This window comes from Gallinula chloropus, assembly GCF_964237585.1.
Source record: "Gallinula chloropus genome assembly, chromosome: 2".
NCBI classification, from domain to species: Eukaryota; Metazoa; Chordata; class Aves; order Gruiformes; family Rallidae; genus Gallinula; species Gallinula chloropus.
Window position 1 is genome coordinate 68,953,837 of NC_140086.1, and position 25,556 is coordinate 68,979,392.

The 25,556-nt window shown below is 41.1% G+C and overlaps 1 protein-coding gene across 1 annotated transcript in view; it reads left to right on the forward strand.

The window, feature by feature from the left end:
- Positions 1–807: 807 nt before the first annotated feature.
- Positions 808–25,556, forward strand: part of LPCAT1 (lysophosphatidylcholine acyltransferase 1) — a gene marked incomplete at its 3' end in the record, with an annotated part of 54,352 nt that continues 29,603 nt past the window's right edge. The window contains exons 1-7 of the mRNA XM_084260290.1: positions 808–939; positions 7,623–7,765; positions 9,276–9,490; positions 18,391–18,503; positions 20,019–20,079; positions 22,557–22,615; positions 23,804–23,838. Of these exons, the coding sequence (XP_084116416.1) occupies positions 823–939; positions 7,623–7,765; positions 9,276–9,490; positions 18,391–18,503; positions 20,019–20,079; positions 22,557–22,615; positions 23,804–23,838 (743 nt within the window). The 5' untranslated portion in view covers positions 808–822. The remainder of the gene's footprint in view (positions 940–7,622; positions 7,766–9,275; positions 9,491–18,390; positions 18,504–20,018; positions 20,080–22,556; positions 22,616–23,803; positions 23,839–25,556) is intronic.

Genomic DNA, 25,556 nt, shown 5'->3' on the forward strand with positions numbered 1-25,556 from the left:
ATCTCGCTGCCTCCAGGCAGGGCAGAAACCTTCATTCCGCCTTACCGATCGCCCGGGCCGCTGCCGCCGCGGCACCCAAGAACCACCCCCCTCCACCCCAGCGACCACCTCCACCTCACCCTTGCCCCTTCTGGTTTCCACAGAGAATTCCCCCTCAGCTGTTCCACAGGCCGCCGCACCGCCGGCTCTGGGGCCCGGGCGAGGTGCCAGACCCGGTCCCCGGGCGCACCTGAGCGGCGGCGGCGGCAGCAGCAGCAGGTCCCTCTCCATCACCGCCCCCGCCCACCGGTGCCCCCTCAGCCGCCCCGCCGCCGCCCGCGACGCCCTCCCTTGCCCTCCTACTCGTGACGCGGCGGTAGCGCGGCCGCGGAGAGACACCAACCAACCAACCAGCTCGCCTGTCCCTGTCTCTGCCTCCCCCTCCCCGCCGCTGCATCCCCCCCGCCAGCCCGCGGGGAGGGGGGAGCCTGGGGGGGGCGGCAGGCGGGGCTGCTCTCCCAGCATGCCCCGAAGGGAACACTCGGGAGGTGGGCGGGTGGGCGCGCGGTGAAAAGGAGGCGAGGGAAGGTGCGCGCGCGCGTGCATTGCTCCCCCTCCCCTTCCCTCCCATCCCCAGCAGTCACGGAAACCGGCGCCCGGCCGAGCCGTTGTAGCCGGCGCGCAGGGCGCATGCGCGGGCCCCCAGGAGGGCGGGGGCCGGCGTCTAGTGGTGAGGGAGCTGGCTGCCGGTGTCCGCCCGTCGCCGCTACTCGGGGTCTAGCGGTCGCTGCGCGGCGTCCGCGCCCTTTTCTGTGCCGGGCCCCGCGTAGTCTCGCCCCGGCCATGAAGTTGAGCAGCCGCGGCCGGGGATGCTGCGTGGCCGGCAGCCGGGAGCGCGGGCCGCCGCCGCGGAGCCCCTTCGTGCACCAGCTGCGCCTCAGCCCCCTGGAGAAAGCCAAGGTAGGGGCGTGCAGGGCCCGGCCATCCCCGGCTTTCCTCCTTCCGCGCGTCCCCCGCGGGCGGGCCGGCTGGCGGGCCGCGTCCTGCCGCGGGTGGGGGCAGCCTGCCGCCGGCGCTTTGTGAGCCGCCGGAGGGCGGCGGGACCGGGGAAAACCGGTGTGTGTGTGTGGGGGGTGTGTGTGTGTGTGTGTGTGTGCGCGCAAGCCAGGCAGCGGTGGGTGGGCGGGGGCGGTGCGGTGCCGCGCCGTGCCCCACCGGGAGGGTGGAGGGCTGGAGGCGGCCGTGAGGCGAGGGGTCGGTAACGGCGTGGGGGCCCGTGGGGCCGGCGGCCGCTGTAGCGCCCGCCGCTCCGAGGGCGTGTTCGTCAACTTCTCCACCGCTGCTTTCTTTAAAAAAAAAAAGCTTTTTCTTTTCTTTTTTCTAATGGGGGGGAGGGGAGTGGGGGAGGCGGTAGGGGAACAACCCCGCGGAGGCAGCCTTTTCGAGCACCAGTTGAGGGTACGCCCGGGCTGAGGCATCCCGTCCATCGGAAGTTTGGCCCTTGGGTAAATAATCCCTGCGGCGTAGTTTACGCGTTGTACAGGTAGCGGGAGGTGACAGGAACCGGTGTTAGCATGCGGATTCGCAGTCGCGTGGCTGATTGTTTGCTTTTTGTTTTGTTTTTGGTTTAGTGTGTTGGTGGTTTGTTGCTTTCCTCCCTCTCCCCCCCCCCCCCCCCCGCCTCTGCCTCACCTCACGGGGTGAGCAGGAGGTGGCTGGGGGATTCAGGGAGCGAGGCCCTTGTAGGCTTTGGGGTCAGTAGCTGGATGAAGAAATACTGTCAAGGACTCACCTAATATGAGGTTGGCCACTTCTATTTCTTTTTTCACTCTGATACCTTTCACTCTAACACCTTAAAGGTGTTGTTTTGTGGGCCAGACAGCCGGCAGCATTGTGAAAACTGGGTTCCACTAATACTGAACCCCTTAAACTGAAGTTGGATTGGAAGCACCTAGATTTGACTTACGTTCTGAACGAAGTTCATTATTGCATTGCCCTGTTGCTGTCCAGATAACACAAGACATGTACAGCCTGGCTTATAAAACATCAGGATGTGTCTCGTGTTAAGTATTCGGCAGCCAGGGATTTCCTAGTAGACTCCAGTGGGAAAGGTTTTCACTTTTTAGAATCACCTTTTCTAGTGTGTGTTCAGTGATGACTGATAAACTCTTCTTTGAATGGGAGAAGGGAGAAAAGGTGCGTGTCACTTCCCTCATTCCGTTTATATCTACAGCTTCCTCAATAAATCACATAGTTGTAATCATTTCTTTGCCGTGTAACCTTACTTTGTTCCCTAAGTCATGTTCTCTATGTAATTAATGACGTGGAAAGCTTTCAGGCAGTGGAGAGTAGCAAAGGTAGCACGTGCTCACATGGCCTAGGATTGTATATAACAAACGACAGTGTTTTATTCTGCAGTGTTAATGTATCTTTTTAAGGTTGCTTTCTACTTGGTTATTTATAAGGAATTTTTGAAATACTGCTGGGGGACGGGGGATGGACACATGGACAGACAGTGCCAGTTTCACAGTTTTTGCAGTATTGTATCTGAAAGGAGCTGTTAGCATTGCTGATCTGTTGTTAGTCACTTCACCAGCAAAGTGACTGGTCATAGAACATACCTGCCTTCTCTGTGGGCTGCTTTGTACATCTGGATGAGATGTGAGCTTTGCCACTGATTTTCAAGGATGTGTTGTTTTCAGTGAAAGCTGTGAGATGTGTTTAAAGCTCTGCAGTTGGTTTTTTTTTTTTTTACAGTGTGCAGACCAAAGGAATAACCTCACCAAAGTGTGGGGCTTGGTTTTGCTTTAAGTGAGCAATCTTTTATTGATGTACAGCAGCACAGAATTCTTTAAACCAGCCTTTCACACAACCTTATTTTTTCAGTTTTATGTGACAAAAAAGCATACAACCTGACACACAGAACTGTGACAGATTTTCTCCTTTGCTTTAATCATCCTCTCCTAACCTCTTCGCTGATTAAAAGTTGTGCTTGAGGTAGTGGCTGTTAAAGAAGACCCATGGAACTGGTCCGTTTGTGATAAATGCAGCTCTCTGAGAAAGGTAGACTTTCTTTAGTGGGGAGGCTGCTTTACAGTCAATTACAGCAGTGTGCATTCTTCCATACAGTCCTGGCCTGTTACTGAGGGTTCAGTATGAAATATTACAGCTGAACTCACTTCCTGTTCAGCTGTAGGCACATATTGTGTCACAGGCTTTTCTGTCTGCCCTGTGAATCTACCAGGGGTGAGTTCTGGGGTTGCAATGCCTATTGAGGAAGGTTAGGAGTGTGTGGGGACTGCTGTGTGGGCTAATGAAGAAGTTTGTGAGCAAAGGGGAGACAAGGCTGCGATGTCTGGGGGTCTGTTGCTGATAGACTGCCAGACGGCCGTATTATCTTCAGTATCATCTCATCCCTCCCTCATCCTGCACTCTGCAAGAGCTTAAATTAGAGTTTTTGCTCATTAATACAACTCAAAGTAAGTGTACTTTAGAACATTTCAGCCTGAGACTGTGGGAATGGTTAAATAAAAAAAGGTAGACAGCAAGAGGAGGAAACAACCACAAAGAGAAAGAACAACAGCAAAAAGAAATCCATTTGAGTGCCAAGGAATAGTTCACATCATGTTTTATTGGCTTTGTAAAAGCTGGGAGATAACAGGAGTGAAAAAGCAGTAAGCCTATTTGAGAACTGAGTCTCATGTAGAAATTATGGTTATTTCACTCTGATCTGAGGGTGACAGTGGGAGGGTCATTGTTGAAACTACCTGGTTTATTTCAGTGCTGTAATAAAAAGATCCTTCTTGGAAGCAAGACAGACATTTCATTATCCATGGATTTTGTTCATACTAACATCATATGGGTGCCTATCACCTAAGTCAAAGCTCTTGATTGTAGTTACCTCTGCAGAGCAAGCAGAAGCATTACTGAAACTGTCACAAAATGTTCATAGCTTTGTTTCCCTGCCACTTAAAAGCACAATAAGGTGCCATTTTCCTTGCTTCCAGTGTTTCTGGCCCTTTCATTGCACCAATGCTGGTGTTCCTTTTGTGCCTTGGTGAGCTGATTTGGCTCATTAAACCAGAATATTGCTATGGTTTTCTGTATTCTGATTGTTTTCTTTTGCTGGGATTGCTTTTCTTTAATGAGCTGTATTGGCTCACTGCAAGCTCAGATAAGTACTAGAGCAGACTCAAGGGGAGGATTGAGGGGAGTGTGAGCAGACCCACCCTCTTTAGCAGCAATGATCTGTTAGATTGGCTTAGTTGCACATGGCAATTTCTACTCCTGTATTTATCTCCATGATTGTGTTGATTGGGGAACTTGCAGAGTGGGAAGCAGGTAGTGAGAGTTGTTGAGGGATGAACTCCTAGCTTCCTCAGTGCCGCCTTTGGTTAGTTGAGGCTGTAGGGGCAGCAACAGAGAAGTAGTGAAAAGCAAGATGTAGTCTCTATCTGGTATGTTTAAAAGAAAAATCAAAACCTGTAACCTGTTAAATGGTTCGTTATTTGGTTTTCTTTGTTCAATATATAACCATTAATTTGTAATGTCATGGGAAATTTTGTTATGAATAAACTTTCTATAATGATGTTTCTCACCATTGGTAATTTCAAAGATGCCTTTTCAGCTTCTATGTGCACAAGAGGTGTGATACTGACTTTCAAGACAGGAAAAAGAGACATGCAGAAGGAGAAACAAGGGTACTCTGATTCTCTTGCACAGTGCATGGATATGTGTGTAATGTTTTGGAGAACTTAAAAAGGACCTAAGTTTGTATTTTGTACCTTCATTGTAAGTTCATACTCAAATCTGAATGCAGAGTCTCTCAATGTGGAGAACATATGATACCTATTTAGTTCAAGTGACTTGCCTTACATCAGATTGAAGCCCTTCTGACGGAAGAGTGGAGTACAGTTTCTCAGAGCAGCCTTCTGTTACAAGCTGTAAGGCCATCCTCTTGCTTCCTGCTGTCCATGGCGCTCTCACAGCATACTCTGCAGCTTTGGAAAAACTAAGTCGGATCCTGTGCACCAGCAGATGTTAAATGAGCTGTAGTCAAACCCCTCTTGAGAATGGTGGTCATGAACTGAACCTCCCGAATACAGTTCCAGGTGGACCATTAGGGTTTTTAAAGTATATTTCAAAACATAGGTGTCTACATATGGCATATTACCAGATATGATTTGTAATTTTGATAGACACTATGTCTTCTGGGTGAATATCCTAAATCTGCAGAAGTAGAATCACCGAAATAGGTGTCTGTAGAAGTTAAGACCTGGAGTGTATGTGCCCTGTATTCTGGTCTTTGACAGTGGCCAGTGGGGGCAGGATCTTCTCCCTTTTTCTGTCAGACATTGCTACTGTAGTTTACCTGTCAGTTTTACAGGGTAGAAGCTTTCTTGCCCTGGAAGATGTTTAAATGTAAATTGAATTAATTTTCAAATTAGTATCTTTGTTGATTCCTAGCCTTCTTCAGCAGCCGGATGTACTACTTTCCTAATGGATTTCATGTATGGACAGGTACTGTGCTACTACTTGCTAAAAAGAGGCTGTTGTCACAGCCAGACCCTGTATACCCATGTACTTGGAACTGCTTCTTGCTAGCTGTTTCTACCACTGCTGCCTCTGGACACAGAAGACCAAGAGGCCTTTTCTACACATTTATGCCATCTTTCACAACGTTATGGATGCAACTACTGCTTCCGCTCTGTGACGAAGTTCTGAAGTGATTGTGGTTGAAGGGATTGCTACAGAGATGAAAAGGAGCGAATAGCCAACTACCCATCACCTACCATTCAGTTTTGCCCTGGTATGGGAGAAGACTGAGGTGTTGGAGGGAGAGGATGTGAATCCCAGAGGGCTGTGTCCTCACCTGCATTTTGTTTCCTTTTTTTTTTTCTTGTCAGCTGATCCCTCTCATTTTGCAAATGTAGAAGGTTCTGTTCTCCATGTTGCAGATGAATGCTCCCCTGTCTGCTGGGGGATGTCTTTGGGATGTCTGGGACATGCTGGGGTCTTGTCTATGGAAGCTGAGTTCTGTGAGTTGGTGTGACTTCGGTGCACATCTGACCACTGCAGTTTGGAGGACTCTGGAATACTCTTTTGGCGAGTGGTGAGACCGTGGTTGATGGTGGCAGCCTGAACCATCACTGTAAAATCTGATGTTGCGGGTGGCTGGTGGCTTAGAGTTTGAAACTGGCTACTTAGGCTTTTCTCCTGCTGCACGTTCCCTGCCCCTACACTAGATCTACAGATCTGTGCGGCCCCAGGGTAAGTTGGTTATTGAGCTGTTTTGGGAAGTGAGAGGAAGCAGGAACTGATCAATGGAAAACTAAGCTGCACGATGACTAGTTCTGCATCAGGGAAGAGTATGAATAATGCTTTTCACCGCAGCATGGAGATGCATCAGCTTTAAACACAATGTGAGGCAGCACCTTATGCCTCATTACTCATCTTTGCCCAGCTATTGTGATGCTGAAAAGTGCTTTTCTACCTCATCTAGTACGCCTGTGAATATGTAGCATATTTTCTTTTGCCTTCTCTTTCTTAATGTGGCCCTTCTGTTTCATAACGTTGCCTTCATCTTCTGCTAGCCTTCATTGTACATCTTGAGGAGCATTGGTGCCGCCTCAGTTTCAAGTGTTTTTCAATTCCCTCTTCTGCTCTTAATTAGTCATCTGAAGCTTGTACCCTCTTTAAGAGCTTTTTTCCTTCCTTTCTTTCTTCCGGTCCTTTACCTGAGACAGATAGGACTCAGCTCCTGGAACTGTTTCCTGGAGCAAGTGGATCATTCTATGGGTAGTTCTGTTAAAAGGAAGACAGTTGAGAACAATTCCAAACAGCTGAGGAAGGGCTCTGCTTTTGGGACAGTTCTTCCAAAGACTCTGGGAGATGTTCCAACATGATGTGTGTTTCACCAAAGTTGAAGACAGAGGGCTGACTGTCTGGGAATTGGCCCTCTGAGAACTCGAGTGCTGGAGAAAGGTGCAGAAGCAACTAGGTTCACCATGGCTTCCCGTGGGAGGATGACTTCTTGAAAACTCCTGCTTTCTAGGGGTTGTGCCTGTTAGCACAGGCCTAGAGCACAAACTCCTCTGTGTGTTTGGATGTCACTCCAGAGTTGTTTTTGCACGGTGTTTCCCAGTGTGGTTCCCCACAGCTTTTGGTTCCAGGAACATGCAGCAGAGGAACTGGTGCCTGTCCAGGCCTGGAAGAGTTTTGCCACGTGAATGCACCCTCCTGAAGAAGTGCACATCACTGGCTGGGAGCTGCTGTGATGGGCTGACTCCTTTGTGGTGCAGTAAGATTTACAACACACCCATGCTAAATATTTACTTAACATGAGGCTGCAGAAAGGGGAAAGAGCACGCGGATGTGTTCGCTGACAGGCCTGGGGTCTGAAGGAGTGTGGAACACTAAGATTGCGTTAGCAGAAACACAGCACGCTCTTTAAAGCCATAGTTAAGGTTGGTGAATACATAATTGCTATGCATACACTACAATTATTTGTTTGGAATTAAAGTGTGTTCTGATGGTTTTAACATTAGATATTTCTAAGTTAAGACTTCAGGTAATTTTCTAGAAATTGCTGACTTTCAGTCCAAGATTGTGTTAGAATAACACATTTGTTTTGGATTTTGCAGATTGCCTTCATGACCTTGACTCTGTTTCCTATCCGACTCTTTTTTGCTGCTTTTATGATGTTGCTGGCCTGGCCTTTTGCATTCATTGCTTCAATGGGATCTGATGAGCAAGAGCTTGAAAAGCCCCTCTCCTGGTGGCGAAAGTGAGTCACTGATGTGGTGAAATGCTGAAAGAATTATTATTTAGTTCAGCAGTTTGAAATAGAATTGGAAATACCTGATATCTGTCTCCTAGGACTGCTTTTTACTTCAAAAGGAAAATACAGTAATTATTAATTAAACACATGCATCAGATGGGAGGCTAAAATACCTCAATTGGTTGAATTAACAAGGTGAGCCAAGAGTTACAGGGAGAAAACTTGATTGGCTCTGGCCTCTTTATGTTTATTGATGATGTAGCGTGAAGCTTCATTGTGACATCCTTCAATTTCAAATTTTCTTGTAATGTCAACTTCCTGTTACAAAGATTGACATTATGGAATGTGTCCAGATTTCATATTCTAAATTGTTGTTTTAAACAGCTTCACCCTATTGTTTGCTGCCCTAGATGAATTGACAAAACATCTGTTGATTCTCTTGAGGGCTTGCCTCACGCTTTAGTGTTTATTAATAAGTCTGTGCTTACTTTGATATTGGAATGCTAATTAAGGTAGAATGTAAGACAGCATTCACCCATCCATGAAAACTGGTGTTTAAGGAGCAAGGAAGGAGGAATGTATTAACTTTTCTGCAGACAGCTTCAAAATCAGGAGCTGGCACAAGTGTGAGGGAAGCTGATTGCATTTTGCATCACGGGAGGGAAAGAGATTGAGAATCACAGAGGCATGTCACTTTACGTTTCATTTGGAGCCAACTCTGTATAATGACTAAAGGAATAATGGACTGCCTTTAATCTTGCATACGGTTATTTTGAAGCTTGTTAGATTTTCCCTCAATTTCATCTAGTTTTCAGTGTCAATCTGCTCTTCAGCCTTCAATCCCTGTAACAGTTTGTGGATTTGGGTTTTTTGCACTCTGTTGGTTCAAGGTAACTGTTTCTCTTATCTTGACTGTCAGTTTAAAAAACAATCTCCAGTTCCTCCCTCCCCCCTCCTCCCCCCCAAAAAAAAAACCCAACAAAAAACCCCCACTCAAGCCACAAACCCACAGAAGCCCTTTAGGAGGAGATGGGGAAAAGAGAATAAAGTAGAATGTTTCTAAAGCTTGCAGTTTTGTTCTGCAGACATCCCTTTGAGATGCTCTACGCTTCTCTACTGTTTTGTTTGGGTAAACTTGGGTGCAAGAATTGGGCTTGTTTCATTCTAGCAATATCCTAATAGCATTTCTCAGGACTCTGTTTACTAGATAGAACCTTTTTGGTATTTCTAGAAAGCCTTAGTATTTTCTAGAAACAACTCAACAGTCATAGTCTGAATGAAAAAATAGTGGTAAGTGCCAATTTTACCATGATTAAAAAGCATTATATGAAATGAAATTGAGTGGCACTTTACCTTCTGGGGAAAATAAAACACAAGGTCTATGCAATGTTCCTGCTTTGTTTAAGCAGCATATCCTATCTGCTTTTGTTGTACTTATAAAGTTTTCCTGTAATGTTTTTCTCATTATTTTAAGGTATTCCTGTGGCAGCATAACTGTTTTCTCAACTCTTTACAGGATAGTGGATATTTTGCTGAAAGCAATCATGAGAATGATGTGGCTTGCTGGTGGATTCCATTGGATAAATGTAAAAGGCAGACGGGCATTACCAGAGGAAGCGGCAATATTAACTGTGGCTCCCCATTCTTCCTACTTCGATGCCATTCCAGTAACCATGACCTTTGCCTCCATTGTGATGAAAGCAGAAAGCAAAGATATTCCAGTTTGGGGAAGTAAGTTGGTAGATACTTAATTTTTCAAGAACAATTTAAAATGATTACTTAGGAAGTTCACAGGTCTGAAGCACAAAGAAAATTTTGCTATAACATGTAGTGAGATTTATTTATTTTTTTACTTTGAATATCAGTTGAAAAATTGGGGGTGGAGGGTAGTGTGTGTTTTTTCTTTCTCCAAAGATGAATCATTTTATAAAGTCAAAACAATTCTACAGAACTCATGGTTAAACTTACATTTTAGCACCAGGCAAATAGAAAACAAGTTAGGATAGAGCTAGAGAGAGAGTGCAACAAAGCTTTCTTGGTGTGAGTTGGGGTGCCATCCCAGAAATGCATTTTAGGAATGTTGTCTGCTCTGGATAATACCCTGCCTTGAGGGAGTGTTGCTAATCCCTCATGCATCATTAAATTTGTTCCAGGCAGAGTGTTTCAGATTAGCAAGAGCAGATTGTTGTGCACTCAGATTTAGTCATATGAAATGCAGATGCTCAAATTAGTAGTTTCAGTGCTATCTTTGGAATTATCAATGTAGAGTCTCAAAAAGGTTTGAGACACATCTGTGATTTTTGGTGCAATTGTGCCAAAAAATGTGGAAGCTTTTATGCTTGTAGATTTATAACCAAAATCTGTGGGGCAGCGTTTTGGAGAAATCCACCAAGTTGTGTGTGGGGATCAGCACAGTTCAATGAATCTTCCTGTGTCTTATTGTGTGGATTTTAAGGGTAGCATAAAAGACAGAATATTTTACTTTCACTTTGGGTAGGGACTCTTGAATTTAAAAGTCTAAATGAAGGCTTTTGATTTCCTTTACAACTAAGTGGAAATGGGCTGTTGTTGTTGTTGTTGACTTCCTCCTAAAATTTCATTAGATAAGGTGGTTTTAGGGACCTGTTCAAAACTAGATGCTGAGACATGGCCACAAATGGTGAGTGGTTACATCTGGAAGCTCTGTCTATTGAATCTCTTGGTATAAGTCTGTCTCTGTTCCAAGTATAGCTCAGGCCAGATCGAGTATCTGGCTAATAGCTTAGTAAAAGTTGGTGGCAGAGAAAAATCTGGGTGAAAAATGATACTTTGAAAAAAAAAAAAAAAAAGGAAGTAGGCATGTATTTTTTAAAACCAAATGTACACAAACAAGCATGGTCTGAAAACAGAAGGAAATTGAGCTCCCTTGTACAATACTGAAAGAAGATACTGTTGTGAGATGTTGACACTCCTATACAGTATAGGTGTATCCAGGCCAACTTGGGCTTTAGGAGCAGTCCATCCATAGAAGCAGAGGCAGATTTATATTTTCTCAGCAGACTTAATTGACTCTTTTAATAATTGTTAATTCAGCACAATGAAGTAGTCCATGTGGAGCTCTCCTTTATGGGACTGTTTGGAGGACCCAAACTAGATAAGGTAACTCTAGGCCATGCTGTGTGAAACAGCAGAATGGCATTTGACAGAATGCTGTAGTAGCTGCTTAACTATATCATTCTACAGATTCAGTGGTGACTAGTTGGAAAGCCTGAGTATCTATAGATATGGAGGTTGTAGTTCCACTGAATGTCACACAAGTAAAACATATTGAGTAGTTCAAACTGTTTCCTCTATACCTAATTTAATTTTAAGGTAACTTCTAAAGGAGTCATTTGCAAGTCTAGACTTAACTACAATAAAATTTCAAAAGTTGAGATAATATTTAATAAAACTAGTAAAGAAAAAAATTTTTCACTTGATTTTTTTTTTATATGTGAGCAAAACCAACTACAGAAAAGCAGAAACCCTAGGAAACTACATACAGTGATTTGATGGAATATTACTGGAATGTACAGTGCAGTCAAGTAAATGAATATTTTCGTCTTGTATAGCTGTATTCATGTTATGTCATGCCACAGAAATTATGTAGTCCCTTAAGAAGCGTGCAGAAAAATGCCACGGAAATGAGGCATGGTAAAGGTAATAACTGGGATTGAGAGTTCCAAGACATTTTTTATTTTTAGAGGGATACTTTTATATGAGCAACATTAATTACAGCAGTTTGTATTATTAAAATAAATGGATTTTAGGGTAAGTATTCACTGTAATGATTAGTTTGACTTAAAATTTTGTGAAAGCTTTCCAGTGGAGTGTCGGTGTGATTCTTTTTTCCTTTTTTTTTTTTTACTGCTTGAAAGCGTTTTTCTGTGAAGCTGATGGTACTGACTTATCCCTCTCCTCCTTTGATCTAGTATTTCAGCTGTAATGGTATTTGCAGTTGTGTACACACACTCACAAAAATGTATTTCATGCTATTGGACCACTGGTAGTTCTCTTATGCCATCTGTGAAAAGGTGGCAGTGATTTTCATGGATCATGTGGTGAATTGTTGACACTAGACAAGAATCTAAAATTCATCCCAGACAGGTCAGAATTTTTTTTACACTCTTCAGCTTTGTAAATCTTGCAAACTTCTTGTACCATCTCCAGAGAAGGTTTGGAGCCAGCCATTGATAATATTAACGCTTAACTGAGTCTTCTTAATAGTCGTTCAGAATCTTTTGGGAAGTCTGGAATAAAGTACATTGGCTTAACCCTGTGAGCAGACTTCAACATGTAAAATTGATGCTGCAGAGGAAATTCAAAGATAGTTTTCAATGATGAGGACTTTGGGTGAAGAGTAGGTCTTTTTCCAGAATGTCCAAAGATTACATAAATAATTTTGGGTTTTAATTGTAATGAAGTGTTGTCAGGATGTTGGACATTGTATCCCAGAGGGATCAAGTGCTTTAGCAGGCAAAAAAAAAATCTGATTGCTAAGTGGCTACCAAGGTTGGTTTCAAAAGTATTTTAATAGGTTTCTGGAGCAGCTGCCTGTATTATTGTACCCTTAGTTTGCTAGTCATGAAATATTAAGCTTTTGATCCACTTCTTAGTCCAGTTGATTAAAAGCCTGGGTTTTGGTGGGTTTTTAATGGGATTGTAAATGTTCCACAAGTGTGTTTGTGTGCGAGTGTGTTATTACTTCTGAACTTGAAGAGAGCTCTTATGGACCAAAAAGTCCCAATTTCAGAAGCAGACTTAAGTCTTGTGACTTTTTTCAGATAACTTCCCTCTTTTTAGGGAAACAAACGGGGGGAAAAAAAAACCCCAGCATATTAAAAAAAATGCTGTTTTACTGGGATTGAAGAGTTTTGACCTCTTCAGCAGTCAGTAGTGAAGAAAATTACCTGCTTGGCACACATGCTAGGGTAACAAACTTTGGGGAGGAACTGCTTGCCCAAATATAAATGAGATTTCAGTGAATGTATTACAGATCAGTATCTGGTGAGTAGAAAATGCCAGGACAGACAGAGCACATCACCACAATGCTGAATAAGGACATGTATTTCTGCACAATCCATTTCCAGAGTTTTGACATGTTGGAAATGGGAAGTTTGCTGGACCACTTTAGTAAAGTATGCAGCCCAGGGAAGATGACATCGAGGAATCTGTTGCACCTTACATTGGCTTGAAGTTATATCAGTTCATTCACAGCACATGTCCTTAAACTGTCTAGCTGTCTAGTTTTGTCTGTTGGACCCCATTTCAAGTCAGGAAAAGCTTTTTGCATAAATTCTGTATCATTACACTTCACTGCTTTATTTTTGGCTGGTAAAGCAACCTGGATAAAAATCGGTTTTCATTGCTGATGTAGGCTGCTACTGCAGAAATACTTCAATAAGAAGGAAAAGGGATTTGTCAGCAAATATGATTTTGTTGGACAACTTTAGTAATTCAAACATTATCTCTGGTCCGAACTGTTAAAAGGTAAATTTAAGGTGATAAGCTGATTTAAATTTTAAGCAACTTACCAACAGCTGGAACTTCACCCTCTGAAAAAGAGAGTAAGTTGGTACCTATGAAATAAATGTTGGGATATGTTAGTTTAAGTTTATAAAGGGGAAGGATGCCATTTGTACTTGGCAGAATACAGAAGAGGTGTAGAGGAAAGGAAAAATCATACTGTATCATAAAAGTTATTGATTCTATTGTGAGGTTTATTTCACATCCAGTAAATGTAGGAATTTTTGTTCAAGCTCATCTTTTGGAAGCGCTTTATAGGCTTTTCTTGAGCATCGTGAGTCAAAGACAAGAAATAAGTAATTCAATGGGAAATACTCACTCTGTAGTAGCTGGGTATGTTTTCATGTCGGAACTTAAAAGATACCAAATTACTTACTCATCAACGCTCTGAGAAGTTATGAAACCTAATCCTCCAGTCCTCCACCCCAGTTGCTTTCCACCCCACCATACCTTCCAAAGCACACAAGGACAAGAATCGCCGTAGACCCAGATTTTAAATGACAGATCCTCAACTGAAGAATACTTCTGAGAATCATCAAAAGAGTCCTTAAAACCCTTTGGAAAAAAAGCTGCTCTAAGGTGAAGGCTTCACAGGTTTCTGCTCTTTGTGCTGTACATCAGTAGCTTGCAACACTGTTAAGGTCACCAGCATGAATGCCAACACCCTGTTCTGTGTTGGCATTGTAGCCTGCCTTGAGTACACAAAGGAGCTTCCCAGCTCTGAAGAGCATCTTGAAGTTATTGCCAAGCCTGTCTGTTTCATCCCGTCCTTCAAAAACTTCTATGTCAAAATTCAGTGTTTCCCCTGGGCTGTGGGTGCCCAGTTAGTCCTGCAATATTTCTGTCCTCTCAGGGGCCCTCACAGAGAACTTTGAAATGGTTGTGCTGTCACCTGTGTATTACAGGAATGCCTTTACTGCTTGGGCTGGGATCCTGCACTTGTTGGATTTTAGTTTGGGTTTTTTTTCTGCATCAGTTTGGTAACAATTACTTCTCATGTAAACTGCTGCTGGAATGCCTAAACCAACATAACTTTTTATAAGCATCACAGTTAGTATCATTTATGGAATTTCCAAATTACAGTATGTATGAATCCCACAAAGCAATCAGCTGCTTTCATAAAATACTACTCCCTCAAGAAGTCCTTAAGGAGAATGGTTCACATTTTGCAAGACCAACCCAAAACCTACAGCATTTAATTCCGTTACAGCTAAAGAGAACCTCCCCCACTGACCTCTCCTTGTCCTGCAGACTCCATGTTTCTTGTCTTTCTCTTTGGAGAAACAGTGTTCCTGTTAACACTGCCTCTTTGCGAGGAATACATGGTACCATTGCTGTCAGGTGGTCCATCTGCTGAGCATTTAGTCAGAGAAGTTGTTTGTGACGTGTATTTAGCCTTAGTGGTTGGCTTGGGCTTGGGTCAAAAAAGTGTGTTTCTGTGTATGATTGTTGTTCTAATAAGATGCCACCTCTAGCTTAACAATTCTCATGTGGAGTACCATAACTACAGTAACACTGTCCCTATAAGAACGATATAATTCTAACTGGAAAAGATCCTCATTTTAGTTGACTTCAGTTTTGTCTATTTGGTGTTGATGGGTTTGATTTATTTTTTTTTTCTTTTCATTTTAAGGTCTCTTTGTCCATACATGCAGGAAACCATATTATTCTGAAACATTATTTCTGAATGTTATGGGGGAAAAAGACTTTTGAGCCCCATGCAGATTTCTTTCATTATTTTCTCTCCAGAAAACAGTAGTTTTCATACTAGATATTACATAACTAGAAAAGATGTGAGCTCAGAACTTTGTGTGTTCAAGTAAGGGAACTCTTACAAGTTACCCTTTAACCTTCATGGCTTTCTCAGCCCTAAATGCAGAAGGTGGCAGCTGCTATTAGAAAAACAACCTGTATTGTAGACCGTTGGTGATGCTGCCAGTAGAGCTTTATCTACTCTGTGTATGTAACTGCCAAGCATAATTTCAATGGTTTGTTACAATACTTTCTTCTATTATATATTAAATAGCACTTCATGCCTTGATTTGAAACAAGGTTTCCTCACCCACATTTGCCTGGAAATAGAGGAGATAGAGAGGTGAAATACCTTTTTTCTTTCACACCCCCCCCATCCCCCGCTGGCAAGTTCGTTGACACCCATACTGTGTGTTCAGCTCATCAAACAGAAACTATTTTTTGCTTACGCATCACCTGGTACTTAAAGGGATTACCTAGGAGTTAATGGTTCTGAAATCAGTTGGAGCTGCCACCCTGCAATTAATTTTTGGGTTTTTACAGGCTCCCTTAAAGGCTGCTTCATCCTAGAGAGACTGTTGGTTACCTGTTACCATATCTGTGGCATTCTGGCTGTCCCACGAGGCAGAGGTTTTGATGAATTACTGTCAGTACTATTTAAATGCAGGCACCAGCCTTAGAAGGTGCAATACAGTGTGTGTCACCTGTCTTCAGATGACTTGACTTTATTCTCATCAAAGATTTTCATGTTCAATAAATAGTGTATGAGGTGAGGAATAGGCAGGACTAGAGCAAAGCTCTGTATGTGTAGCCTTGTGCTCTGTTTTCAGAAGTGGCTATGAAAAGACTATGTGAGAAAAGGCAAGTACAGAGCTAATCTTCCTTTGGTGTACGTACTTTCAGCTTCTTACTGATGACTGAGAGCTTGTTTCACTTAAATTGTCAGACTTTGCCACTGATGGCCTGGAAGTTGGTGCCTTACAGAATCTTAAGTTGCTATTTCATGTTAAAACAAGAATTCTGCCAGATTTTCGGTCTGATCCCTAAGGAAGTAAGACTCAATATGATCACTCCATTAGGCTAAAATTTGATGTGATGGGTTGAAGTAGTGATGGCTTCATACATATTTGGAAGAAAGCTGATAGAATGAAAGATATTAAGCTCTGCAAGCTGCATGAAAATAGTGTTTGAACCATGAGAAAAGGAATTAACTTTCCTTGCAGCCTGTTTAGCATCATATAATTCAGGCAGGACAAATCCATACGAAACTAACATTTCAGTTCTTTTTATGTGCTTTTTCAGCAAACCATAATAGTATTTCTTTGCATGTAGCTGTGTTGGGATTTGTGGTGTTGTCTAGTTGTAAGATGACTTGCAGTGTGTTATTTTAGAGCTTGGTAACACTGCAGGATATTGCTTTTGGGGAGGTTGTAAGACTAAAGCTCCCAGGTTAACAATGCCTGCCCTTCCAGTTTTCAGATACAGATTTCAATAGTGGTTAGAAACTCAAAATTAGTAAGGTGCCTGTAGCCTGATGTTTCTGTAATGCTGCCTTAAGTAAAATCTATCTGCTGGCTTAATTTCATCTGTTACAAAAAAAAAACCCCACTTGCAGTGTATCCTCAGATAAGAGCCCCAGAGCTCTGGAATTATCTTCCTCATTCCTTGGCCTGAATTAACCTGAATTTCATCATTTGGGCTTCAGGGTGAAGGCTGATGATGTTTAAGTTTTGTGGGGATTTTTGGTTGGTGGTTTTTTGGTGGGTTTTTTTTTTTCTTTCCTTGATAATGTTGTTTTGCTGTGGAATAGTAATTTACAGCAGTAGGGGAGACTCAGGACTAGTATCACTAAGAAACATTTCTTTGCCTTTTTTTTCTTCTTCTGGGGTTTTTTGTTTGATTTTTTTTTTTTCTTTTTTTGTTTGTGCATATGGTGGTTCTGTGGTTTGTTCTGTGGGTTTCATCTTTACCTTCTCACAGCAGGAGCCCCAGCTGGCCCATGATGGTCTTTATTCCCCCAGCAAGCATAGTCTAAAAGCAGGCATGTAGGAAAAAGTGCAAGAGTATGGTAACTTTTCTCTGATACATTGTCTCCTTAACTTTGGCAACTTATGGGATAAGAGCAATATTTCAAAGGCTGTTGGGGAATTTGCTGTGAGGAGTGAAGGTTTAGTTTCACAGAACCCTGGAAGGATTTTGGTGTGGTTTTGGCTAAGCTGCCAGTGGGGTAACACCAGAACCAGCATCTTTGGCTGAGTACAAAACTGTAATTGCTTAGGCTGTTTTTTTCTTCACACTTTAAACACGTTAATGCAGCAAGCCTATCCTTGACAAAAGATGATTATACAACTGGTGTCAGCAAACTCATCTTGCAGTGGTTGGATATACTGAACCAATATATTTTTGGTTTAGGCAGATAGAATAGCTAGGGATTTAGTGACTCTTGAACCTTTGAATAAGAATGCAAGATACAAAAATGATGAAATGTTATTTCAAGACAGATAAAAGTATGAAGTAGTATATTTGAAGATGCTTCTGTTGTAGTACTTCTTGACACTGCAGAAGTTATATGTGCTGCTTATTTTGTAAGTGGGCCTTGGTGTCCTTGTGATAGATATGCATGGAGAGCATATTATGGATTGGTTTCTGATGATCATGCTCATTTTGTGGCTGGCTATGTATAAAAAGTTTCCCACTGAGCCAGGAAGAGAGTGCCTGAGATCTGATTCATCTAGTATGAGAAACAGGAAAACAGGTGACAGCTCAGAAAGTAAGCATGTTTTTTCTTTTGATAATGCTGATTCCCTAGAAAAAATAATGGTGGAATATCTTTGATGGTGTATCTTCACTGAAGCAGAGCTATCATAGAAGACAAAAGCTCTGAAGACAGTGGCAGTTGGATCCACAGGATGTCTTTTGAAAGCACTTACATAGGAAGATTCCTGCTACTTTGGTGGGCTGGATGTGGCTATAAATGTTGTGAATTTTGTTGTAGGAGGAAATAGCCTATAGTCAGCCATAGCTGCTTTGTTGCAGAAAACTATGCATAATATGCATGCAGAATCATGTTTTAAATTCCTTGTGGTGTACATGTATGGTTCAATTTTTAACAGGCCAACTCAAAGTGCCAAAACAGTGAAAACTGCTTTCTTCACAGGAAAAACATTAATAAATCCACACTAATTCAGCTGAGTGTTGAAGTTTGCAGTGTAATATAGTAAAGTTGTTATGTACTTGTACCAAAATTTCTCTCCAGAAGACTATTGGGGAAGGAATCTCTTACAAAGGGGAAATAAAGGCTGGTGTGCTTGTTTTTTGTTTTCCCTCCTCTTCAGCTCTAATCAAGTACATCCGGCCAGTGTTTGTGTCGCGGTCAGACCAAGATTCTCGCAGGAAAACTGTTGAAGAGATAAAGAGGCGTGCTCAGTCTGATGGTAAATGGCCACAGGTACTGTATGCTACTGCTGCGTGACAGATGATACCTAGCGTCTCCAGGCTTTGGATATGCAGTTTGTTTTTTTCCTAGGATGCTTTAGATGGTTTGAGGTGGAGGATTCCTTCCCCCCTTGCCCCCGATGTTACAGTGCAGGATTCTTATCTGTACAAAACACTAGCTTTTCAGTGCAATGTGTTTTGAGGGCAGACTGGGTAAGTACATGGGAAGACAGCTCTATGAAGTGTTACTAAATGGACAGACCACAGCAGGTTTAGAAAGTCATCTGGAAGATAATCATGTGCTCAGCAGAATAGCTGTGTTCTTGCCCTTCTCAAGATTTTGGCATACTGTTATTATTGGAGATGTCGTACTGGCCAAGACAGCTCAAGCAATTTAGATGTTCCAGAAATCAGAGTACACTTTTAAAACACCACATGATGAATATGTTGCTAAAATAAATGGCTTGGTTTGTTTTTTCTGCACCTGAAATGTGAGTATTTGTAATGTCTCTTGAAAGAGAGCAATGGGAAGGAGTAATTACCCAATGTCTCGATTTTCTAAAAGCATGTGATTGTTTTGAAAATTTGAAGCATTTGTTTTGTGAATTTTTGAGATTAAGATACAATATGTCTTTCGTGGCATTGTTGCTGCAGCAGTGATTATATCTGCATACTGGACTACAGAAACATTATAAACAGTTAAAGCCAGTATGACAGAAAGGTGATACGTAGCTTTCACTTCATGGCTTTCATCAGTAGATTTCAAAGCACTTCAAAAAGTATGTATTCTTACTCTTTAAGAAGAAACTGTGTTGCAGAGCTGAAGTGTTTACCAAATTGGCTACCAAGCTAGTACCAGAATAGGCAATAAAGCTAGTAGTGTTAATTCTAGTCCAGTCTTTTCCTCCTTATGATATGTATTTATTTCCTTTAAACATTTTGTTCTGTAACTCAACAAAATGTTAGAAATTCTTGGCTTTTTGCTATCTGAAATATGTGTTTTATTTTTCATAATCTAACATCTTCCTCTGAATTCAGTTCAACTTGAGCATTTTTTGCATTGTTAGAATTTTGTTTCGATATTTTCAGACTCTACCATTCTGACATCTGTGCAGATGCCAAGTAATAAATGCAAAAAGAAAATGACCCTTCCTTTTCTTGGCCTGTAAGCAGGTAGCTTGGGAGCAGGAATTTTGTTTTGGTGCTAAATAAAATATGATATTTTTACCAGCACCAAAGCCTTTTAAGAAAATTCTGTTGGTTACTGTCAGTGTTCCACTAAATAGAATTATTATCAGAGGTCATGAAAGAGGCAAATTCACAGGAAAAGAAAAATATTTTTACTATTAGGACAGAACTCTATTTGGCTATGTTACTGAGCACTAATTTTTTTTTTTTTACTCTGAACTGTTTTTCCCTGAAAACTTCTAAAGCTTTAATGAATCAGTTAGCTTTGAAAAGATGTGTTTATAAATAAAATCCACATTGAAATAGCTCCTAAAAGTCAACTTTTTTTTTTTACTTCAAGATAATGATATTCCCAGAGGGCACTTGCACAAACCGATCCTGTCTGATTACATTCAAGCCTGGTAGGTGTGATGCTCATTTCTCTGTTCTCTACAGAATGTTCTTCTGTCTTCATTTTCTGAAATAGCACTTGCGTTGTAATTTGCTTGCTGTTGCAGAAGTTGACTTAAAAATCTTTCAGTAGGCTGGGACTGGAATAGAAATTTCTAGTGCTACAAAAGGTTTGTAGCTCTGTTTGTTGAGCAAAACATTTTAGATAATTCAGATATTTTTTCCTTAGCTTCTGAGATGTGTATGAACTGAAGGACTAATGTTTCTTACAGGTTTTTTGTTTGTGGTTGTCTTTGTTTTGTTTTTTCCCCCCTCTATTTCCTATTTTGGGTCTGTCAAGCAGCATTGTAGATCCCTTCAGCTTTATAATGTAGCAGCGTGTATCTATTTCATCCTGCTGCAACATTTGTTGCTGTATGTGGCTGTTTATTCTCCCCCTCTTCTGTTGAGTTGCATTCTGGTGAAGATGGCACAAGAATCCTGCCAGTGTAACACTCTTACAGAGGCTTTAATTTTTTACAATATTTTTTTTTTAACATCGGCATTCTAAGCTCCTTTCAGTTAGTATCACCCTTTTAGCTTACTGAATTAGTAGAGGATGTGACTCTGAATGTTGCTGCTGCTGTAAGCAGCATTTAAAATAAGGAGAAATGTCAGTACGGCAGTGAACCACCAGTGTTTAATGTAAACTTGCCTTGATAATGTAGCTAAGGAGATGATGATGGATGAGGAGGCTGCAGTGAGGCAGTTAAGAATGTGAGGGTTTGGGGTTTTTTTTACTCTTACTAGGTTTCTGCCTAGCCCATTGTGTTCTGGTCTTACTGTGTCTTATGTACATTGTAAGCACACAGAATATACCGCTATTAGGATATCATGCAATGAGTCATCATTGTGATTCCTTGCACTGTTTGATTTGGCTGAAGGAATCTCAGTATTGTCTCCTGAACAAATATTCAAAAAGCTTTCTCTTCTCCCTTAAGCTCTTACCTTTTTAGATGAATGAGTTGTGGTTAAGAGGACATTCACTACTTTTGCTCTTTACTCTCCTTTTCTCTCCACCTGAGTCCTGGCCATGCTTTGGAAACCAGCCCGAATCCTTTAAGCCCTGATTTTTCCCCCCTCCCTCTGTACCATAGACATTCCAGGCATCGTATGCTTTCTTCCTCAAATCCGCAATCTGTCTTCCTCTCTTCTGGTCTAGTACATGCTGCTGTCTGCCTCTTGACTGTCTCACTTTTGCTACTGGAACCTGCTTCTGTATCCATTCAGCCTCCTAGAAATCCTTTGCCTCAAAATTCCTCATATCTATCAAATTACTTTAGGTCTCTATTCAAGTAACTGCTTTCAGGATGCCTTTTCCCATTTAGCTCATACGCTCCTTGCTCTTACTACACAGTTTTGTAGTAGCAGTTTGTGTTTAGACAAGCCAGTCTAGTTGTGTTTAAATGGTGGCATTGTCATCTACCACTCAGATTCTTTGAAAAGCTGCTTAGGCAGCTCTTCTGGGAGACTGACCAGAAGGTACTGCTGGGCCAAGAACCAAATTTCTGTGAGATCCCATTCAGAGAGCATTCATTTAAAGATGCTTATATTCTGTTATAAAATAATTTATTTTACAAAATAATTGTAAAAAGGTGTAAAGCAGATGTAATGCTAAGAATACAGTATATCTCCATTGTTTGGTTCTTAATTTTCATAAAAATATGAGGCAGAATTTAGTAAATTCCTCTAAATAACATAGTTTGAGTGAAGCTGTGTTTAATAATTGTTTTCACAAGAAAAAGATGTTAAGAGAAACCTTGGGCAAGATACTTACCATGCTTACCTGCTCTTTGTACTAGAAACCAAGAAAATTACTGGCAAATGACACTTACAGATCTTGTGCTACTTATGTATCAGAACTGTAATTTTCATATGAAATGAATCAGTACTTCTGTAGAATAGCTCTTGTTCAATACTTTATTAGATATCCACGGCTACAGAATAGAAGTTACATTAATTGTGTTATTTCAGAGATGATAGACATTCTGCAAACTTACGTTGCTCAGCTAAAAATAGAAAACTACTTTTGCATAAGAAAGCTTAGGTTCTTCACCAAAAAAATACTGTTGATCACAGGGAATAGACTGACTTTACTATCGTGCACATAGTCAACTCTTTAAATCATTTGTCAAGCTGAATTTGGTACTGGGTTTTAAATTGTGTACATGACAATTTATGTAAGTGGTGGAGGGTATTTTAGGGCATCTAACCAAGCATTCTTAATTACTTATCTGCTGAAAAGGTGTGTATACACTTGTCACTGTCCAGTGCTTACTTTTTAGATTAATTTTGAGGCTACTTTTGGATACTATTTTTTTCCTGTCAACTGATTGCTGTGTATATCAGCCCATTAATTGTATGATGCTTGTATTTGCTGTAATAGCTTTTGGGGTCTTTTGCACCAAAATGCACTATAAAGTAATTCTGTGTCATATGTGCCTTCTAGGAGCATTTATTCCTGGAGTTCCTGTACAGCCAGTGGTTCTACGTTACCCAAACAAACTGGTAAGTTCAGTTTGCAGTGTAGTTGGAAATATGGGGCACTTCTCTCTAAATACATCATTTATGTAATCTTTTAGGGTAGATAATTAGGTTTACAAATTTAGAAAATGTTAATAAATGCATATTGCTTAAGTGTGTATTGCTTAAGCCGCTAGTAATATAAATAGTCTTAGCTGAGACAGTTGAAGCATTTTTGTTTTTACTAGGTTACTCCTGTTAGTGCTCTGAAAGTTACTCAGGTTGTTACAGTTAGTACTGTGCAAATGACAAAGCAAATGTCAATTTCTGCCTAGGATCTGTGTTCCCCTGTGCTCCCTGTTAGAACAGTGTGTGCCAGAGGCTTCTCTTACTATTAATTGCTGGAAGATGCTTCTGCACCTCCTGCCTGTGAGGGTATTAGTCACAAATTGATAATAATAACAATAAAATGTGTTGAGGACTTTGGCATCTTTGTAAGGTCTCATCCTGTCCCTATTTCACATTCACTGTGCACTTGGCTAAGGAATGCTAGATGCTAGCTAATTTGGAGTAGACCTTCACTATAATTCAGATTCAGGTAAAAATGCAAATTATAAAAATTATTTAAAATATCTAAATTAAACAATTTTTAAAAATTATTATAAGTATATAGGCAAACAAATGAAGACAAAGCTCACTTCATCTACTTTGATATCAAGCTTTCAGGAAGCGGAGAAAGCAGACTTAGTTTATTAATTCAGTTTTACTTCTGTTCGGTTTACCTGGTGTAGATACTTCCCTGCCCTACTCAGGCCAGAATCCTGTCTGTCTGCATTCCTTGGTGAAATCAAAGATGCTTCCTGGTGAACTCTGTTAGCTTTTATACTTGAAGCTTCTTTTTGAGCCCTCTGGGGTCCAGTATGTCCCCTTTCAAATTCCAAGTCATTTAGGGGAGGGTGGGAGGAGTGTCAGAAGTAAGGACTACCTTGCCTCTTTGCTAATGGATGTCACATCAGATCTCATGTCATGACTAACCCTTTAACTGCCCCTTGATCTAAAGAAGAATGTAGTTTCTTCTTGGTACCTGAGTGCTTATGTGTTTAGAAGTATTTCCATCCGTTGTACTTCGTCAGTTGATATAAAACTTTTTTTACATTATAGAAAATATAACTGATGATGTACAGCTAAAAAGTTTAAGTGCAAGAATTAATTGCAACTGTCATCTTTTTCTAGGATACAATCACATGGACGTGGCAAGGGCCAGGAGCGTAAGTGCTTTATGTTTTATTGCTTATATCATGATTGCTTTCCTTCATTAATTTTTATTTACGTGACCTACAGGTGTATATAGTTCAGTGGTAATTGCTGGTTATTGGATTATCATTTGGAATTAATTTGTCTCTTATCTGTTACATTAAGTTAGAGGAATCCAGGTATAACAGTGTACTTCTGCAATGGTTTTGGTGATTTGCAGAATGGATTTTAGGTTTTCCTTTCAATTTTTTATATTATCTTTTTTACCCAAGTATCTAAAATAGAACAATTTGCTTCTGCTCTACATATCTTATTGCCTGCAAATAATGTGGTGTGTTTCTGTATAAAGTCTGTATGACTGTTGTTTAAAATTCATCTAGTACTAAGAAAACCCAGACAGCCCACCTGGGGAATTTGGAGATACATTCAGACAAAATAAGGGAAACAGTACCTTTTATCTTTTTAAAACAAAATGTTATTTTCAAGGTTCCTTTGGCAAATCAATGTAATGTAAAATACTAAATGAAGCAGTTCTTGCTTGTTTAAAAATATGTTTTAGCATTATGTTCACATTGAGGTTGGAGTAGAAGTTCTAAAACGTTTAGATGAAGATCAAAGCAAGACATTTTGAACCCTGAGTAAAGGACTGTGTCCTTCTAAGGTTTAATGGCTTGCTGTTAACTGCCCCTGGGAACTATTGTTTTGAATGTCCCACTAGAGTTCCTATATTTTAGTAGTAACAAGGGGGCCATCTGGATTAGCCAAGGCTCAAATAATTTAGAATTTTATCAATTAATGTTGCAAATTCAAATGGACTGGGAACCAGGTCTAAGTAAGGACATCTTTAGATTTGGAGACTAAAGAAAATCGTTGATGAGTCTTAAATGTTCAGCTTTCAATTAATTTGTCATGTTGGAAGAAGATAAACCCGAGATAGGGCCTTAAGTAGGTACTGCAGCGTTTCCTGCATGCAAGGATTTATGCTCTCCTTCTGGGTTCCTACCTCTTGCCTTGCATTTGCACTGCAGCTCATCTAGCACATTAACTCAGCCAGAGGGAGAAAGGTGAGTAGCTGATCTCCAGATTAGTGGCCTACTAGAGGAGTCAAGAATACATAGGAGGAGGGAAGGAACTTGAAGGTCTGTTGCCTCGGTTCACTTTAATGTGTACAAACCCTTTATACAGAAGTGCTGACCTCTGATGACAAAATTAAATTAAATTAAGGCTGAATTAGATTGAGGCAACATGTGATGTTATGCAAATTCAACAGGTCAGTTTAAATTACAGCTTTATTTAACTAGGAATAATTCTCCTGAGTGACCTAAAATGTATTTCTGATGTCTTTAGCAGAAAATGCTGTTAAGACTGCTAACAGTCTTCACTTTCTCAGCAATTGTATCTTTTCCTCTGTCATAGTTAGCCAAAACTTGATCTGGAAATGTTGCTGAATCCAGGAGTATTCTGTTTGTTCAGAGTTGATGTAACCTATAAAATGGGTTGAAAACTTGTCACATGGGAAGCTATGGCTTTCTTCTGCTTGTGCAAGGTCGTGTTTGTATTCAGAGCTGATCAACTGACTCTACCTTGAAAGCCAAGGTTGTCTATAACGTGCAAGTTAAATTTTCTCTATGTTGGACTTCAATTAGGTATATTACATGCAGGTTTTATCAGGTTTTTTTTCATTTGTATTTCTAGCTTATGGGCTAATCTTTGAGGGTTACTGAGTTGGTAG